At 43.3% G+C, this 19,422-nt stretch overlaps 1 protein-coding gene across 1 annotated transcript; it reads right to left on the bottom strand.

The window, feature by feature from the left end:
* Positions 1-555: 555 nt before the first annotated feature.
* RAE1 (ribonucleic acid export 1) lies at positions 556-18,891 on the bottom strand. Its single transcript, XM_060230746.1, has 12 exons — positions 18,521-18,891; positions 15,947-16,043; positions 15,569-15,673; positions 14,304-14,396; positions 13,085-13,171; positions 10,660-10,746; positions 9,747-9,818; positions 9,292-9,399; positions 7,534-7,640; positions 7,330-7,405; positions 5,116-5,310; positions 556-2,011 (listed from the first exon to the last, which is right to left on the bottom strand). The coding sequence occupies exons 2-12, from the start codon at positions 16,034-16,036 to the stop codon at positions 1,925-1,927; spliced, it is 1,107 nt and encodes a 368-aa protein (XP_060086729.1). The 5' UTR covers positions 16,037-16,043; positions 18,521-18,891; the 3' UTR covers positions 556-1,924.
* Positions 18,892-19,422: the final 531 nt, after the last annotated feature.

Genomic DNA, 19,422 nt, shown 5'->3' on the forward strand with positions numbered 1-19,422 from the left:
GGTGTGTGGCTCAAAATCACTCCATGCGGCTCAGCATCTTGCTTGAAGGCTTCTATCCAATCACTCGCCTGCTTTTACGCAGCATTTGTGTATCAGCGATTGATGAGCCCAGAGGGATGCTATGCTGGCACATGAACATTGCCCTTGAAAGGGCAAGTGACAGGGTTGAAGAACCTTTTACATCAATAGCTCATGTGGAACCCAACATATGGAAGCACAATTTGTACCTGCCATAAGGAAATCCTCATTTTGATATTTTTCTGAAGACCGTTTTTGTTGAATTCTGCTGCATTGTCTCATTCCATATCTACCAGTGGAACAGGAGTAAAAATGCATGTGCTTCTGAGCATGCACTGGCTATGACAGTGAGGCTGCCCAATTTACAACCCAGACTGAGCTCTTCTGCATTATGTAAAAGATACTGCTAAGCTGAGTAACTTCACTTGCATGCAAACGATCCGCTGAAATTCGACTTATAATTCAGTATTTTCACTCCCTCCATTTCCTGACTCCCAACCCATTTTTCCCAGCTTACTAAACATATTGACAACGTTGTACATGCAGAAGCATTTTAATAAACAGTTTTATTTCATTTGTAGCAACTCGTACAACATACGGGTTTTTACAGAGGTTTTGGACAGCCAAGAAGCGCCTCGGCATACAAGCTCCAGTCCTCCTCATTTTCCCCTCCACTCCACACAAATAGGCACCCAGCTTTATTTGTTTTTTTTAAAAGACAATCTTTTGGCATTTCTAAGAACAAGTCTGGCCTAGAGGAACATTACAGAAGCCTCCACACAAGTTTCTCCTACGCTGGTCACCTGAAGACGTTTGCCTGTCTTAAGATACTGAAACTGGCATAGCAAGGGGAAAAAAAACCCAGCTCTTCCTATGTGGGAGACCTCTGGAAATAGCTACACACACAGTCCTGTAGGGCATGAAATGGGTCACCGTTGAAGTTGCATTATGTGGCACATTCACATAAAACATTCTTGAAGCTATAGCTCCCTTTGCCTCGATACCGCAGGCACAGACAGCAGTTTCTGCTGGGCATGCTTAGTGGCCTGTACAGCAGGCCTGAGGGAAATGAACAGCACCCTCAGAAGACCTGTGTCTACACTGACGCTGAGGCCTCAAGGCTGGAATTGTGGAACAGTTCTAAGGACACGGTTGCGGTTGAGAGACAGGGCTGGAGAAGATACTCTAAGCTCCTAGCGGCTCGCTCACACCTCAAAACTATGCCCCCCGGCATTTTAAGTTAAAGGGGATGCAGCTGTTAAATAAAAAAAAAAGCAGAACTGAAACTTAACTACTGGAATGCATCGTTATAAATGCCTACATGGTCTCTACCTGGGATCTTTGCCCCAGCGTGCTCACGTTGAGTGAAGACGCTATGTAAAATACAAAAGACGCAACAAATTTTAAACACACCTTTTCGTCTCGGTGGCCCATAGGTAAAAAATAAAACTTATTATCTCTGTGAAACAACGAACAAAGAAAGCCCCCCCCCCCCCGTTCAGATTATTCCCCCATCCCTGGGGGGGAGCTCTCAAGCAAAGATGGGGGAGGGAAGTTTGCCTGCAACGATGGCAATGTACATTCCTCCCCTGAAGTGTTTGTAAAATATATTTTTGTTGTCAAGCCGTTACTTAGGATGCAAGCGGTGCTTCTCGGTCCAACGTGGGGCTACCACAACGGTTAAAGAAACCAACACATCTTCACACCCGTGTCAGGTAGCAGCTGGTGCAGCATAAAACAAAGTCACTCAAAAGATCATTTCCCAGCCTATGAGAATGTGCTTGGTTATTAGTTACAGAGTCCCTGCTGAGCGGCAAGTTACCAATCCAAAACAGGCAACCAGAAGACCCAACGGTGGCACACGGCAAAAAGGCAGTGCTGAAACGGATGCTGTGAATGATACTCACTACTTCTTGTTTCTGGGTTTTAACTCTTCAGCAGCGTTGCGCAGAAAAATATAGTTCTTCTTCTGGGGGTTATAGAACTCGTGTCCCTGCAAAAGCAATCCAGAGGAACATCATTGGCACAGAGCTGCCAGGTTAAGCTTTGCAAACAAATTGCAAAACCTTCCTGATTGAGTCACAAAACCTTCCTGATGCTCAACCCTATGCAGCTGTATAATTACAAGACACTCACTAATATGACGGAAATTCTAGTTCTATCAGGATAAACTGTTTGCTCACTACAATAAAATTTTTAATGCAAAAAACAAAAAGATAAGAAAATACTGGATTTATACCCCGGCCCTTCACTCTGAATCTCGAGTCTCAGAGCAGCTTACAATCTCATTTACCTTCCTTCCCCCACAACAGACACCCTGTGAGGTAGGTGAAGCTGAGAGAGCTCTCACAGAGGCTGCCCTTTCAAGGACAGCTCTGCCAGAGCTACGGCTGCCATTGCAGCAGCTGCGAGTGAAGGAGTGGGGAATCAAACCTGGTTCTCCCAGATAAAAGTCCACGCACTTAACCACTATACCAAACTGGTTGTCATAAGTGACAGAGGCAGTCACTTATGTACTAAAGTACTTGCCCTGAAACACCAGAACACACCATTAAGAAGAATTAGCTGCCTGGGGACTTGCCAATACCCGCCCCCCCCCCCCCCCAAACAAATGGAGTAAGCCCACAACTGGTTCAGAACGGTTTCATGAAGAGGTATGAAGTTGGTGTCAGAAGCTTCGGAAGGAAAAGACTTCTTGTGTCACAACACAAGCTGAACGAGGCTAACACTAGCAGCCCATTAAGTCAAAGCAAGACTACTGACTGTTCATTACAAGCAGCACAGGGCAGCTGCCAAAAATAGCAACCCAGGGTCAAGTTCACTCCATGCACAATCGATAACTGGGTATTGATAGGCAATGAATTTCTTCCACCATTCTCACTGGCTGCTACTGAAGGGGAACAGAACAGCATGGTTTAAATTGCACTATATATTATGTGGGGAGGAAGCTCAACACTTAGCTGCCATTCTCAACAACAGCCCTGTGATTTTTGTAAAAAGCCGTTCCATCCTAAAAGGCAAGCTAGGAATATTTTTCAGTTATCCTTTCTTGATGGCATCTGTTTCCACCATCTCTACATGAACATATGAAACTGCCTTCTACTGAATCAGCCCCATCAAAGTCAGTATTGTCTACTCAAGACTGGCAGTGGCTCTCCAAGGTCTCAGGTTAAGGTCTTTCCCATCATCTACTGCCAAATCTTTTAAATGGGGATACCGGGGATTGAACCTGGGACCCTCTGCATGCCAAGCAGATGCTCTGCAGCTGAGCCACAACCTATCCCCTGCCCCCTTAGACTAGCCGCATCAATTCCGGGCAACTCAGCCCTACCCCTATTCATAGCTGTGATTATCACTACAGGACACTGCATAGGCCCACATTCTTAGGCTGCATTTCAATCACTCTTCTAAACCAATTTTATAAAGCCTTGGCTGCTTCTACTACAGAGATAATCCTCTGTGTAATTCTCACTGCTACTGTGAGCGCAGACATTCACACTGGCAATGGGGCATTCATGCTGCGGTCTAGACTGCTGTACCACTGTAGCAGTGTAACAATTCTTGAAATTTAGAAGAATGCTTTTAGAAAGCCTTCTAAGTGCGGGGGTGGCCAAACTATGGTTCAGGAGAGGCTCCCAGAGGTTGAATTTAATATAGGCTTACTCTCAAGTAAGTGTGCTTAGCATCAGGACCTCAGTCAGCCTCTGAGTACTGACCGAAAGGCAACTATTTCCGCCATGAAGCAGGGAAGGAGGGGGAAATAGGTAGGCTTGCAAACTCTTCTCCACAACAGAGGTCACCCAGAGACCTAGAGCAGCGAAAGAGAGTGCAAGAGCCGAGGGAGCCACTGGAAGGAGGAACAGAATTAAGAGGGCTGTGGAAGGTTCCCCTTTAGTTTCATAGCTCTTGTAGAAGCTGTATTTACTAACCTTGGTGCCAAGGCAAAGAGGTATGCATAATAGTGCAAATGGTGGTCAGTGATTTATATGGTACACATGTGTATCCTTCTTCCACAACTGCCAAAAAATAATTCCCTAACCTTTCCCATTGCTGGCCTTATGGGACAGTTATTTCCAGATTTTGTTTTTTAAAAAGTCTCCTTCTAGCATGGTCATGTTGTAAAGTGCATACATATGTATTTTATCTTTCTGTACAGAGAAAGTATTAAGAGTTTTAATAAAGACAGCCAGTCTGGTATAGTGGTTAAGTGTGTGGACCCTTATCTGGAAGAACCGGGTTCGATTCCCCAGTCCTCCATCTGTAGCTGCTGGAACGGCCTTGGGTCAGCAATAGCTCTCATAGGAATTGTCCTTGAAAGGACAGCTGCTGTAAGAGCTCTCTCAGCCCCACCTACCTCACAGGGTGTCTGCTGTGGTGGGGGAAAAGGAAAAGGAGACTGTGAAAGCTCTGAGATTCTGAGTATAGGATGAGATACAAGTCCAATATCTTTTTCTTCTAAAGATGAGTGTGTAATATCTGTTCATGTCCTGTGGTTCTTAAACAACAGATGTTGTTTAGCAAGTCTGGCCACCCTTGCTCCAGTGCGTGCACTGAGAGATAGGAAAATAGCATTTCTAAAGCGATATGAGGAAAATGGCTGATGCGGGCAGAATCTGCAAAAATACACACCTTCCTGCACACCTAGCATCCAAAACTGCCCTGAATGCAGTCCTTTCAAAAGGATTATACCAAACCAGTTTTAGAGAAGACTGCAGCAAAGTAGATGAATCAAGGGCAACGTCACATAAGTCTTCCCCACTTAAGACACTGCTGCTAGGAAACCAAGGCAGAGCAAAACATACATGGACAAACACAGTGTTAAAACACATCTTGCTCACTCTAAAAGAGAAAACATTTAACTCCCTCCCCCCTCAATGTTTTTATTTTTTCCTTTGGGATGTTATTGAATTCACTGCACTCTGCAGACATTCTCAGTTCTATTTCCAGGAAGTCTGCTTATTTCAAAACTGAGTAAGCCTCCATGCTAAGTTTCCTGCAGCACTGGAAGTTTCCTTCCTCCTACTGGACACTTCAGTCCACTAGTAATGTTGAATTTCTCCAAAGCTACTCTTTACATTTTAGCCACAGGTAGCTTACCTTTGACCAGTCATAGCTGGAAGCATATGCAAAAATGTTGCCATTATGGTTGAAGCAGCAGGCAGATATTGGCTGGTCCAGCTGCTCCGATGTTTTCAGCTTGGTCCGCGCATCTTTATCCCAAAAACTGAATCTACCGTCAGACCCTACGGTTGCAAGAGTGCCGTGGACAGGATGAAAAGCAATTTCGTTTACCTTTAAAGTAACACAAACAGTCCCGTTAAACAAGCAGCGACATGATCCACACACCGTTACCGTACATATTGCATATGAACATTTTGTAAGTTTCTAACAACTTGAGGAGTTAAACTGACAGGCACGAGAGCAGGCAGAAGAAAGGCTAGGATGGAGGAAATACGGTATGTTAGTACTCCCATAAAAAAGCAAGCCTGACACCACCACTGGCTCTACTAGTGAAACAGTCATGAAGGAGAAAAGGAGCAGGGAGAGTTGCTCGTTCTTGCCCATCTTCAGCACTCCATTACTGAGGCTGGTGGCACAGGCAGAGCACAAATGGGGGGGGGGGGGGGGGGAGGGGGTTAGGCCTGTTCTTCTAGTGTGGCTCTACCAAACCAACCATGGTTTTCAACCCCAGGAAAGGGAATGGTTGCTTCCTCCCACACACACATACCAGAAGTCCCTTTCTCCTCCTAAACTTAGTTGCTTTTGGGCAGAGTGAGGAGCCCATCAAAAGCAGACAGCGTCTCTGTCTACCGCTCCTGGAGTTCCCTTCTGTTTTCCCTCTGCTGTGGCATGGGGCTAGAGGTGGCAGCTGGGGCACACAGGCCCATGGTAGTGGACATGTTGTACTCACACAATATCATCACCAAAAACTGCAGGGTTGTTAATTTTTCTCCACAGGACTGCTTGGAAGTCACTCATTCTCCAAAACAAGGTAGAGACAAGAACTCAGAATACACTCAGGCAACAGCTAGAACTGCTCCAAGTGATTTGAGAGTTTCAAACACTGCCAACTGTGTTCCAGGGACAGTGTTCCAGCTAGGCTATGCAGAGCCAGCCCTGGGTAATACATGGATGGGAGACCTCCAGGGAATACCAGTGTCGTCATACAGAGACAGGCAATAGCAAATAACCTCTGAACGTCTCTTGCCTTGAAAACTCCACAGAGTCGCCATAAGTCCTCGGTACCCCGAAAACACTGCCAGCTAAGACCCACAAAACTGAGATACAAGCTGAGTGGTGTCTACAAAGCTCAACGGGTTCCATTCATTAAAACAAGCTAATCATAAAGAATAAAGTTAGAGTCCAGTGGCACCTTTAAGACCAGGGGTGGCCAAACTTGTTTAACGTAAGTGTAACATAGAACGATTGTCAGAAAGCCGCAAGACATGAAATTCAGATGTTTGACAGCAGGCAGGCAGGCAAGCAGGCAGGCAGGAAGGAAAATAGATGGGGAAATGAGGGAGAGGTTGAAAGAAAGCAACTTTAACTTTAAAAACATTTTCCAAGCCACCAGCTGGCTTGGCGAAATGGTTTAAAGAGAGAAATGCCTTCTCCAAGACAGAGTAGTGGGGGCTTTTGAGAGCCACACAATACGTGTAAAAGAGCCACATGTGGCTCCCAAGCCACAGTTTGACCAACAAAGTTTAATTCAAGATATGAGCTTTCTCTATGTATCTCTCTATCTTTAGATATCTGAAAAAGAGTGCATTCAAGATATGAGTTTTCTCTATATCTATCTCCAGATATATATTTATACCTGCAAAAGTGTGCATGCATAAGAAAACTCATACTTGAATAAAACTTAAAGGTGCTACTGGTCTCAAACTTTGCTCTATCACTTCAGACCAACACAGCTATCCACCTGGATCCAACATAAAGAACCACAGAATCGGAACTGGGGAGGGATGGTGGCTCAGTGGTAGAGCATCTGCTTGGTAAGCAGAAGGTCCCAGGTTCAATCCCTGGCATCTCCAAAAAAGGGTCCAGGCAAATAGGTGTGAAAAACCTTAGCTTGAGACCCTGGAGAGCCGCTGCCAGTCTGAGTAGACAATACTGACTTTGATGGACCGAGGGTCTGATTCAGTATAAGGCAGCTTCATATGTTCATATGTTCTCTGTCATCAGCATGGAAACTGTCACATTTTGCATTCAAAAATATTCTGGGTCTGCTCCACAGCCCACATTTCAATTATAGATGTCAGTTTTCTCCATAATCTGTGCACATAGTTGCCAGCACTAGAAAATACTTACAGCATAGATATCCTGAGGTGCAGATGTGTTTGTGCCATTGGAACGGTGACACTTGAACGTGAAGTTGTCTTTCGCACTGAAAAAAGGCATGCAAAATTTCATATTGCACAACACTACAACATTAAGAGTTTTTGCAAGTCAAAGTCCACAGTTACTGCAAGCAAAAAAAGGAAGCAACTCACAACATGTTTCAAGACAACTTACGGATTTGGTGGGTTAATGTAATGAATGGCCACTCTTCCCTCAATGCTTCCGAGGGCAAACCCGGTCGGTTTGTTCACTTTGTCTTTAAAAATCGCCACACAGCGATGCTAGATGAAAAAGACCGCATTTTAGACAGGTCAGTACAGAAGTCTCCCCATTCACTATAGGCACAGCACAGTATGAAAGATACTGACTCGTTAAGGCCCCAGAGAACACTTGCTGATTATGAAAACCAGTTTGTTTCATGCTTTTAGATTAACTTATAGCTGGTGTGTCTATGTCAAAGCTTGAAATCTGATCATCAATTTTACTCTGTTTCTCAGAAATTACAATGCTACCTGGATGCTGGGAGGTGGGGGGGAGAGGAATCAAATTAAATTTTACAACAACAACCTTTATTGGTGTAACAGCATAGATCAAATTAAACATTCATTTGAAGCATATGTGTCTCAATGGACAGAACGAGCATTTCAGTAGTCACTTAAAAGGACCAGGTGCAATGTTTCCTCTCCTCCCCACCCCCCACCCCCAGGCAGAGCAGTCTGACATCCTGAACAGAACAGAACTGCTGTAATCTTAAACTGGAGAGCCAGTTTGGTGTAGTGGTTAAGTGTGTGGTGGTTAAGACTCTTATCTGGCAGAGCCGGGTTTGATTCCCCACTCCTCCACTTGCACCTGCTGGAATGGCCTTGGGTCAGCCATAGCTCTCGTAGGAGTTATCCTTGAAAGGGCAGCTGCTGTGAGAGCCCTTTCAGCCCCACCCATCTCACAGAAGAAGAAGATGATATTGGATTTATATCCTGCCCTCCACTCTGAAGAGTCTCAGAGCGGCTCATGATCTCCTTTACCTTCCTCCCCCACAACAGACACCCTGTGAGGTGGGTGGGGCTGAGAGGGCTCTCACAGCAGCTGCCCTTTCAAGGACAACCTTTGCCAGAGCTATGGCTAACCCAAGGCCATTCCAGCAGCTGCAAGTGGAGGAGTGGGGAATCAAACCCGGTTCTCCCAGATAAGAGTCCGCACACTTAACCACTACACCAAACTGGCTCTCAACAGGGTGTCTGTTGTGGGGGGAGGAAGATATAGGAGATTGTAAGCCACTCTGAGTCTCTGGGGTATAAATCTGCAGTCTTTTTCTTCTTCTAAAATGGGCAATGGCAGTGCAAGACCCTGCATGGATCCAGATTGCTGCTGAATGGGGTTTCCTGAGTTAATGGCCAGCTGCTAATGCACACAGCTTAAGAGGAGGCACTGAAAGACATTACTGGAGAAGCACATCTTTCATGATAATATCTGCAACTACAAGAACCAGAGAATTTGGTGGGGAAAAATGTGGTTGATAGTTAAGAGCTGATAATTCACCAGCTTGGTAATTAAATTACGAGTTGCAGTGAAGAAACAATCTTCTTCTAATAAAGAATTCTGCCAACAGCGTTCTAAACATTCAGTTTCTTGGACCCCACTCACTCTGAATTTTCTAAAGTCAAAAGGAAGACAGCAACTGGTGTGTTCCTGCTTTTTGTCTCTGCTTTCTGGCAGAATTATTTGTGCAAACAGCTTCTAAAATGTGGCCTATTATATTAAAATATTTCAAATACATAAAAAGGTTAAAATATTTCTATTGCATAAAAAGGTCAATAATATATTTTGAGCTTAAACAAAATCATGTGACTTCCTCCATAATTTCCTGTCCCATTTAAAAAACAACAATCCAGTGTCCAAAACTAAAGGAGACTGCTTCTTAAGTTCAGGTATTACCTGATGTTTAAGCGGAGATTCTATTCTTCTAAATTCTGAAGGCTGATTCTCTAACTGATAAACTATCAAACCTCTCTCTGCAGTAGCCACAACGGCCATGGGGTATACCTGGAAAAAAAATCCAGTTAAGAGAACATTTTTGATAATCACCTGAACCAAAAATTAACTGGTAGAGCACAATGAAAAGAGTAATTGTGTTTGAAAAGGCAACTCTAGGAAGCTTCTAATTCGCAACAAACTGTTTCACTGCAGAAAAGTGAAATTATTTATGTGACAATTATGCACAATTCATTATGTGACCTTCTCTTGCTCAGAGCTGTGGATGACACATATCCTTTTTATGATGGCAACACCAAATACAAAGGGGAAGAAAAAGTAAAATTCTATACTAATGGCAAATAACACCTTTCCTAGCAAAGTGAAAGCTGAAGGCCTCAAAAACTAGTTTTATTTACCACATCAGCACAGTAACACCGCTCAGGCAACTGCAGCGTCATCATCGGAGTCGGTGATCGCGTATCCCAAAACTGAAAACAAAAAATTAAAAATACGGCATGACTCCTGTGAATCCAGTATCAACAATCCCATGCAAGTGGCCATGTCAGCCTGGCTTTGAATGGCTCTGTCCTTAATGCAGATCAGCGCCTGAATGTCCACGTATTAGACATGGTAGACTTTGGCTCAAAGGCCACCTCGAAGAGCGACTCAAAAGCACCATTCTCAGCCTTCATATTTATACCACAGTTTTCACAGGACACTTCATACACAATTTATTTTAAACCCTTTATTCCAGAAACTCTGTATAAGTGAGACCAGAATTATCATTGTACCACACAATCAGGTACAAGAGGCAGGGTGGGTAGAGAATGCCTTGCTTAAGCAAGCACGTCGCTGAATTGTGCAGACTTTTCGGTTGTACTTCGCCATCTTAACCACTGTTATAAATAAATAACAGCTCTCCCCCCCCACCCCCCGTTTTATTTATTACCTTTTGTCTCAACCTGCCTTCGAGGAGCTCAGAATGGCACACACTAGTTCTCCCCTCCTCTGTTTTACCCCCTACAATCCTGTGAGGTAGGTTAGGCAAAATGATGGGCCCCAGGACACCACCATGACTTCTTTGGTGAGTGGAGATTTGAACCTGAGTCTCCTGAGCTTTGCCCCAGCACTCAAATCACTGTACTACACTGGATGCTATGCAGGAAATATTTATAATCTTGCCGGGAATACAAGGAGTGAGCAGTGACTCATCCTGTTGCAAATTTTGTTAGTCTGCTACTGGACTCTTGTTCTTTTCTGCTGCTATACACAGCTCCCCATCTTGATCTAGCTTCCTGGAATACAAATATCCTTGTTAACACAGCTTACCTTGAGTGTTTTATCCCAGCTTCCAGTCATTACGCAGCTATAATTTGGTGCTTTAATCCAATGGACGGTTTTAACAGGAGCTTCATGCTAGACAACAAGAATGTTTTAAAAGGTAACTAACATGTTAATTGCTAGTCACTAGAAATCTTCCCAAGGATTGACTAGCGAGGACTGGATTATTAAAATCTGGCAGTTGATGAAATAACTCAAATTGACAGAACTGGAACAACTGGGAGATGGGAAGGCAAAAAAACCCAAAAGGGAGATTGCAACTGGTCTCCCTGATATTTGGAAGGACTGTTAAAGTGTGTAACATTGTGTTTTAAGGATAAACTCCATAGAATCAAAGAACTAATAACAGGCTAAGATTACTTTAGTTCCGATACACACACACACACAGGACTTAAGCAAATAAAGAACCAACTGCTGCACAGTGGTAAATGTTTAAGTTTATAAGGAGAATTTAAAGATGCATTAACATTAAGGAAGGTTTTGGTTAAATATAAGGGGACAGCATTTGTTAGTTGAGTCAATCATCAACCAAAAGGGAGACTGCAACTAAGAAATTAGGAAACAGATATTTGGAAGGACTGTTACAATATATGGATGTGGGAAATGGACAATGAAGAAAGTTGATTCATTTGATATGTGGTGTTGGGAGGAGAGTTTTACAGATACTATGGACTACTAAAAAGACAAATAAGTGAGTTCTAGATCAAATCAAGCCTGAACTTTCCACAGAAAATGAAATGACTGAACTGAGGCTAAGGTAATTTGGTCACATTCCGGATTCACTTGACAATAATGCTAGGAAAAGTTGAAAGCAGCAGGAAAAATGGAAGACCCAACATGATATTGACTGAGTCAACAAAGGAAGCCATGGCCTACAGTTTGCAAGACCTGAGCAAGGCTGTTAATGACAAGACATATTGGGGGTCATTAATTCAGTCTCCCTAAGTTGAAAGCAACTTGATGGTACATCTCTCTTACACACACCCACACTGGACTTGAGCAAATTAAATTACTTTAATTATTTGAAAATGTGACAATTTCTGATTTACTTAAAAATCACTGAATAACCTATTTTGTTGTAAAATAATTATAAAATAAAAAAAGAATGTTTCAAAAGACACTTGTCACTGTCTATTATTTACACTGTTTCAGATACACACAGACATGTTCTGGTTTCTCTATCCCATGCAGGAAAGCCAGGCTAACCTCTTTCCTAAATATTTTGACAAATGCTTTTTACCAGCTTATTACTGAACTGTCCGCCTTGCATCTCCTCCCCATGCTTCAGGCAAGCTAACCAGCCTTGCTGGAAAACAAAAGAAACTCGCAAATGGTGCTTTATACAATTTAAAGTTTGTTCAGCACCCTTGAATATGATGCACAGAACAGAGAAACTGCTCACAAGCAAGTTCGTGGTATCAAAAGACCCCTGCTCATCAATTCAGTGCAAACTCAGGTTTTGCCCAAACGAAGCAAAACCAACAGTTCTAAGATTCAGCGTTAGGGAGAAAGCTACAACATGGTCAAGGTAAGTGCACAGCTGGACATGCTTTTCTTTATATTTTCAAGGTCACTATATTTTATCAGAAGCGCTGTCACAAAGATCAGAAATAAACAGTTCATTCCAGAGAAAGGACATGTGTGGAGGCTTTAAAGTTCTAGACCAGGGGTGGCCAAACTCGCTTAACGTAAGAGCCAGATAGTAAATGTCAGAAAGTAGAGAAAGAAGTCCTTTTCTCCCTTTCTCACAATACAAGAACTCGTGGGCATTCCATGAAATTGCTGAGCAGACAGGTTAAAACGGATAAAAGGAAGTACTTCTTCACCCAAAGGGTGATTAACATGTGGAATTCACTGCCACAGGAGGTGGTGGTGGCTTCAGGAGGGGTTTGGATAAAAATATGGAGCAGAGGTCCATCAGTGGCTATTAGCCACAGTGTGTGTGTATATATAAAATTTTTTGCCACTGTGTGACACAGAGTGTTGGACTGGATGGGCCATTGGCCTGATCCAACATGGCTTCTCTTATGTTCTTATGTTCAGATGTTTAAAAGCTGCGAGACAGGAACATCAAGTGTTTGAGGGGAAGGAAGGAGGGAAAGAAGGATGGAAACTAATAGATGTGGAAGGAGGAGGGATGGAGAGGTGGAAAGAAATCAACTCTAACTTTGAATGCATTCTCCAAGACACTGGCTGGCTTGGAGAAGTGATTTAAAAAGAGAAATGCCTTCTCCAAGCCAGCCAATGGGGAGGTGGGGGCTTTGATAGCAACACAGTAATGTGTGGAAAAACCACATGTGGCTCCTGAGCCACAGTATAGCCACCCCTGTTCTAGACATTACAAAAAGCCTCACAAAATTATTGAAATCCTTGTATAGCAGTTTGGTAAAAAGATTACCCTTGGAAATCATACCTGCGCAATTTGTATTGCCTGGTTACTGTTGAGGTCCCACATCTTGGCAGTTTTATCACAAGACGCTGTAAACACTTTACTCCCATCCTGAAGGGGGGGGGGAGAGAGAAAACAGGTGTAAGAACAGCTCTGATGGATCAGGTTAAAAGGTCCATCTTGTCCAGCCTCTCATTTCTCATAGTGGCCAACCAGATGGCCATAGGGAACCCACAAGCAGAACATGAATACACTAATCCTCTGTTGTAACTGTTAGCAATACAGCTAGATTTGAGTCTAACAGCACCTTAGAGACCAACAAGATTTTGCAGGGGGGTATGGGTTTCTGCAACAAAGGGAACTTTGACTCCTAAAAGTTCATCCCCCCAACAAAATGTTTTGGTCTCTAAAGGTGCTACTGGGCTTGAATCTAGCTGTTCTACTGCAGACCAACACAGCCACCCTCTGAGACTATCCTCATGGTCTCAATATATGGAGCCATTGATAGACTTTTCCTTCATCTGTTTGTCTAAATGCCTTTTAAAGCCATTTAAACTAGCTGTCATCCTGCCTTGCAGCACTAATTCAACTGTTTTTCCTTCCTGGGCCAACAGCAACTATGGAAATGGTTTAGATCAAACCGGATGTGTGTGTACTGTAAATGTTTCTTCCCATGGCAACAGCCCTTAGACCTGTTCCCCCAACCTCAGCTGGTTAGCAGTGCATTTCATTTGGCACACAGCCAGTACTATGCCAGCACAAGCGTAGCAGCATAAAACACTCACATAAAGAGCAGACACATGAATATAGTTTCAGCAGGTAGCTGTGTTAATCTGCAACAGATTCAAGTCCAGTAGCACCTCAGACACCAAAAAGATTTTGGGGGTACGAGCTTTCGAGAGTCAGAGCTACCTTCATTAGACACAGGTAAGAAGGAAGCTTTGACTCTCAAAATTTTATGCCCTCCAAAATCTTGTCAGTCTCAAAAATGCTACTGGACTCAGATAAATTAACACATAATCCATCACATAGACACTGGGTGTATTTACACACAGACTGGTGACAGCACTGAGAAGGGTTGCTTAACCTTCGTGACTTGCAAAGTATGCTTCTGGTCTTAAGTGGACATGTGGTTAAACACTAAACAGAAACAAATGCAAAATGTCAACAAGAAAGCCAAAGTTGCCCCCTCCCCCAATTCAACATATTCGCAATATACTTCTTGTAAAATAAAGGGTCATACGTCACTCCAACAAACGTCTAACACGGGGCCCGTGTGCATCTGCTGTGCTTTTGGAATAGTCTGCCCATTATCCTGGACTTCCCAACAACGAACCTAAAATGTAAGAAAATGTAAGTCTGAATCACCAACATACCACTTTAAACATCCTTAGAATCTCAGAATTGTGATTAAAACATCCTTGATGATTCTCATTTTGCATAAAGGCAAAAATCACCCCTGCTCTAGCTGGAACTTTAACTTTCACACTTGGGGGAGGGACAGTGGCTCAGTGGTAGAGCATCTGCTTGGTAAGCAGAAGGTCCAAGGTTCAATTCCCGGCATCTCCAAAAAAGGGTCCAGGCAAATAGGTGTGAAAAACCTCAGCTTGAGGCCCTGGAGAGCCGCTGCCAGTCTGAGAAGACAATACTGACTTTGATGGACCAAGGGTCTGATTCAGTATAAGGCATATGTTCATATATGTTCAACCACTGAGACCCAAAAACTAGAGTGCTGAACCTTATTCAATGGTTCTCACTGCCGAGATAGCATCAGGGGTCCCCAAAACACAAAATTTTAAAAAGCTTGTAATGAAATGAAGTCATGCAGTGATAAATATGTCTATTTCAAAGATGCAGACATAATAATTAGTATAGGTGACCTTCCACTCTAATTATAATATCAGAAATCTGCAAGTCGAGGATAAAAGTATTCTAATAAGATTCCCTTTAGTTTGCAACTTGAATTTTCTCCCTGTCTACAGTTTTTGCCTCGTTTGTCTTTAATAAGTTCTTTATGCTAGCAAATGCCATTACAAAGCAAGTTGAAAAACTGGCTGTATTATTATACTGTGTGCACAAAATTATAAACTCAGCTCCTCCAACCAAAGTGGTGGGAGGTAGCTGCCAGTTTGGGGTAGTGGTTAAGTGCGCAGACTCTTATCTGAGAGAACTGGGTTTGATTCCCCACTCCTCCACTTGCAGCTACTGGAATGGTCTTGGGTCAGCCATAGCTCTCACAGAGTTGTCCTTGAAAGGGTAGCTTCTTTGAGAGTTCTCTCAGCCCTACCCACCTCACAGGCTGTCTGTTGTGGGGGAGGGAGACTGTGAGCTGCTCTGAGATTCTGAGTGGAGGGCAGGATATAAACCCAGTATCATCTTTGCTATCACCCATTTAAGAGAAATGGTTACCACATTTTGAGACCCCTCAAGAATCTGTCTGCACTTAGCACATTCTGTGCAAGAGGAGTGCATCACGAGCCTCGATACCCACTTTCATTTGTTACTTACATCGTTTGCCCACGATCCTGCAATAAGGAAATTGCCCGGCAATGTCGGTGGACTGAAAGCCAAGCAACCGATGCTGTCATCAGGAGGAGAAGTAACTTCAATGTCCTGGAAAGCAAGTCAGAGTATTCTGTTTGCATAGCTACTGGAACTGCAATTCTGACAATAATGACAAAAGTTCCAAACTTCCAACAGAAGTAACTGCAAAAAATCACGCCAACCCCACTGTAAATCATCCTATGAGATAGATGATAGATACTAAGTGGCACGGTTTTCCTTGAATTATCTTCTAAACATGGAGATACTATATAAATGTCTGGGCCCATCACTCTTTGGAAAGTGGAGATTATGTCTCTTCCCAGGTGATCCCTGACTAAATACCTTCATCGGATTGTGGTTATCTGTAGCAGTGCTGCCGAACATGCTGGTGCCTCCAGTTCCAAATCCTGATGTTGACCCAAACAAACTCATGTTGGCCCTGTGAATAAAGAGAGACACACACAGAAAGTAACCTTTACTCTTTGAGGGAAAGATAACACAGGATGTCAAATTTTAGAAAATGCTGAAGCCATGACAAAGGGAAGATACAGAAGTGGGGTGGGTGGGGGGGATCAAATATTTGCCATGATGACTTTCTTATCAAACCTATACCTATTTTGTTCCTCAGCAATGTAAAATGTATCCTTTATAACTCAGCTCGCATATATAGATGTATTAACAGACACATTTGTGCTGTTCAACACTTTTAAATTCCATAAAGGTCTATAAGCAATACTGCAAATACTCCCATTATTAAAGCAAGAGAACGCTACAAATCACTGCATTCTTTGCTATCTTAATGCATTTCACACAAATAAAAAGGGGAAAATCTGTTTCATAGAATTTTTCCTGCACATCTCCAAATTCAGTTTCTCTACTGAAAAAACTAGAATGCTAAAAAAAAAACCACCCTCCTTTCCCCCAAATGTTCCCATTTTTAAGGGACATAGCCTAGTTCTTTCAGTCTGCTGCAACATGAAAAAAATCATGAACCCAGCGGCACCTTAAAGACAAAAAAAATTGTGTTCCAGCATGAACCTTCACAGACTAAAGCCCAGTTCTTCAGATGCCATGAGCTGATCCTCATTGGACTGTTGGAGTATGGAAAAATAAACCAAGCACAATGGGACAGAAAACACAGGATGTATCAGCTGAAGCATAATAATGTAAAACTCAGCTCTAATCAAGCAAAATTCACTACTTACACTAAACTAGTGAACGCTTGTAATAGGTGGGGAAGTACTATGTTTTTGAGAGGTTATCATGTTAGCCCACTGTAGCAAATTAAAACCACAAGCCCAATGGTACCTTAAAAGACTAACATTTATTCCAGTATGCACTTTTGTGAATTAGAGCTGAGGTCATGCTTACATGAATGTTATCAGTCTTTAAGTTACCACTGGGAAATGATGATCAGCTTAGTTTGCATGCACCAAAGCTCTATACAGTGCCCCCATTTAGACAACCTGCTTATTGGGAGAATCACTCACTCTCATGCTAGGTACCAAACATAGTCTGGGAAATTCCTAGAGATTTGGGTGTGACATCTGGAAAAGGAACTCAGTTGTGATGACACTTTAAGATTGTTCTAGGAATTTCTGAAGTCTGGAAATCAGGTCAAATTCCAGGAAAACTCCAGATGCCACCTGATTTACAACACTATGGTAGTTTGCCTTTCTGGCTACACATGCAAACCTTACCTAACATTTATTAAGAGATAATAGTGACATGCTCCCCCCTCCAATCCACACATATCATCTGGAGAAACAGGCTCTGGTCCAGGGAAGCTCACACTGGAATAAAACCTGTCTGTCCTTTAAGGTACCGCAAGATATCGCAAGACTGTTTTATCCCCCCCCCCAAAAAAAAACCCCGCATTTTCCTTGCCAGGATATGCAAGAGGCAGCCCAAGTGGGAGAACTTTAGAACAGGGGTGGCCAAACTTATCTAACGTTAAGCGCTACGTAACGTTAAGCGCTACATTACCAACTGCAGAATTGGAGTTTGTTTTTAGATTGTTATATTGCTTTTAGATTGTATTTTTTTTTATTATATGTATTTGATTTTAATTTTGTATTATTGATTGTTATTACCCGCCTAGAGCCCGTTTGGGAATGGGAAGGCTATAAATTGAAAATAAATAAATAAATAGAATAAACGTCAGATGTTTAAGAGCTGAAAGGGAGAAGGGAAGGAAAACAGATTGGGAGGGAGAGGTGGAAAGAAAACAACTTTAACTTTAAATGTGTTCTCCAAGCTGCCGGTTGACTTGGAGAAGTGATTTAAAGGGACAACTGCCTTCTCCAAGCTGGCCAACAGGGTAGTGGGGGCTTTGAGGGTCACACAATATGCATGAAAGAGTCACATGTGACTTAGGGTTGCCAAGTCCGACTAAAGGAATATCTGGGGACTTTCAGGTTGGAGCCAGGAGCAAGGGTGCGACAAGCACAACTGAACTCTTAAGGGAGTTCTGGCCATCACATTTAAAGGGACCACACTCGTTTTAAATGCCTTCCCTATATTTGGAATAATGAAGGATAGGGGCACCTTCTTTGGGGGCTCATAGAATTGGATTCCCTGGTCCAATCTTTTTGAAACTCGGAGGGTGTTTTGAGGAGAGGCACTGGATGCTATGCTGAAAATTTAGTGCCTCTATCTCAAAAAACAGCCCCCCCCCAGAGCCCCACGGATCAATTCTCCATTATACCCTATGGGAATTGATCTTCATATGGAATAATGGAGTGCCCAGCAGACGTTTCCCTCCCCCACACACACTTTCTGATGACCCTGAAACGGGAGAAGGGTCTCCAAACCGGGGGATCCCCTGCCCCCACCTGGGGACTGGCATCCGTGCCGGAGGCAGACACGAGGGGAAGCTGCAGGAAGGCACGCGGCGCTCTCAGTCATTCCACTTACCCAGGAAGCTGTTCGGAGGCCACGGAAGGGAACGGCCCGCGGGTAAAGCGGGAAGGGGCGACACCGGACTGACCTTCTCTGCCGTCTGACGTCCACCCCTTCGCCTCAAACCGCCCGGCTCAGAGGACGGCGCTGGAGACCAGGCCTCACTCCACTACGCATGCGCAGCTCAACGCTCGCAGAAGGCACAGGCGGTGGCTCGCGGCATCAAAGCGGGCGCGGTTCAGGGCAGTGGGCGTGGCCTGGTGGAAGGCGCGAGTCCTGGTGGGGTTGCGGTAGAGAGCGTGGAGTTCGCGCCAGCTGAGTCTGTTTTAATGATTAAGGCTTAAGCTGCCTGCTCGCGCGCAGGTGGAAAAAGGTTAATTTGCAACAGGGAACCAACGGCAGCGTCTCCTTAAATATGTAAGGATGGCGGTAATTCTACAAAAAGGCATTGGTCTAAAATTAAAATTGGGTTTTGCTTACTGACTGCTTTCTTTTTGTTCTTTCCGGGGCTTGGTGAAAAACAGAATTGACTCCAGCGTTGGCTGACGGTGTTTTTATTATCTTGCAGTAAAACTGTATATTGAATAGATTCAGGTGGGGTAGTTGTGTTGGTCTGAAGCACCAGAAAGAAGTTTGAATCCAGTGGCACCTTTAAGATAAAATTATATAAATATAGTTTCATAGTTTCTTAATATAGTTTTTGATTAGTTTGAGCTTAATGCTGTAACTGATTTTATTATTTTAGCTGTTTTGTTTTATTATATGTTTTATGTACTCAGCTCTGAGCCCCCATGGGGGAATGGGAAGAATATAAATAAATAATAACAATAATAATAGTAGGAATAGAAGTGATAATAATAATAGTATATTGAATAAAAAACTTTGGTGTTAAAGGTGCCACTGGACTCTTTGATCTT

This window comes from Heteronotia binoei, chromosome 2 (assembly GCF_032191835.1).
Source record: "Heteronotia binoei isolate CCM8104 ecotype False Entrance Well chromosome 2, APGP_CSIRO_Hbin_v1, whole genome shotgun sequence".
Lineage (NCBI taxonomy): Eukaryota > Metazoa > Chordata > Lepidosauria > Squamata > Gekkonidae > Heteronotia > Heteronotia binoei.

What these genes read in the sequence shown, in the direction of transcription:
- RAE1 (XM_060230746.1), bottom strand. Translation starts at nt 16,036, where the DNA reads ATGAGTTTGTTTGGGTCAACATCAGGATTTGGAACTGGAGGCACCAGC. An exon ending in GGTGTTACTGTGCTGATGTG is followed by an intron (nt 9,400 to 9,746) that starts GTAAATAAAACT and finishes TTTTTTTTCCAG; the next exon opens with GTATACCCCATGGCCGTTGT. An exon ending in AATCTCCGCTTAAACATCAG is followed by an intron (nt 7,641 to 9,291) that starts GTAATACCTGAA and finishes TTTTTCATCTAG; the next exon opens with CATCGCTGTGTGGCGATTTT.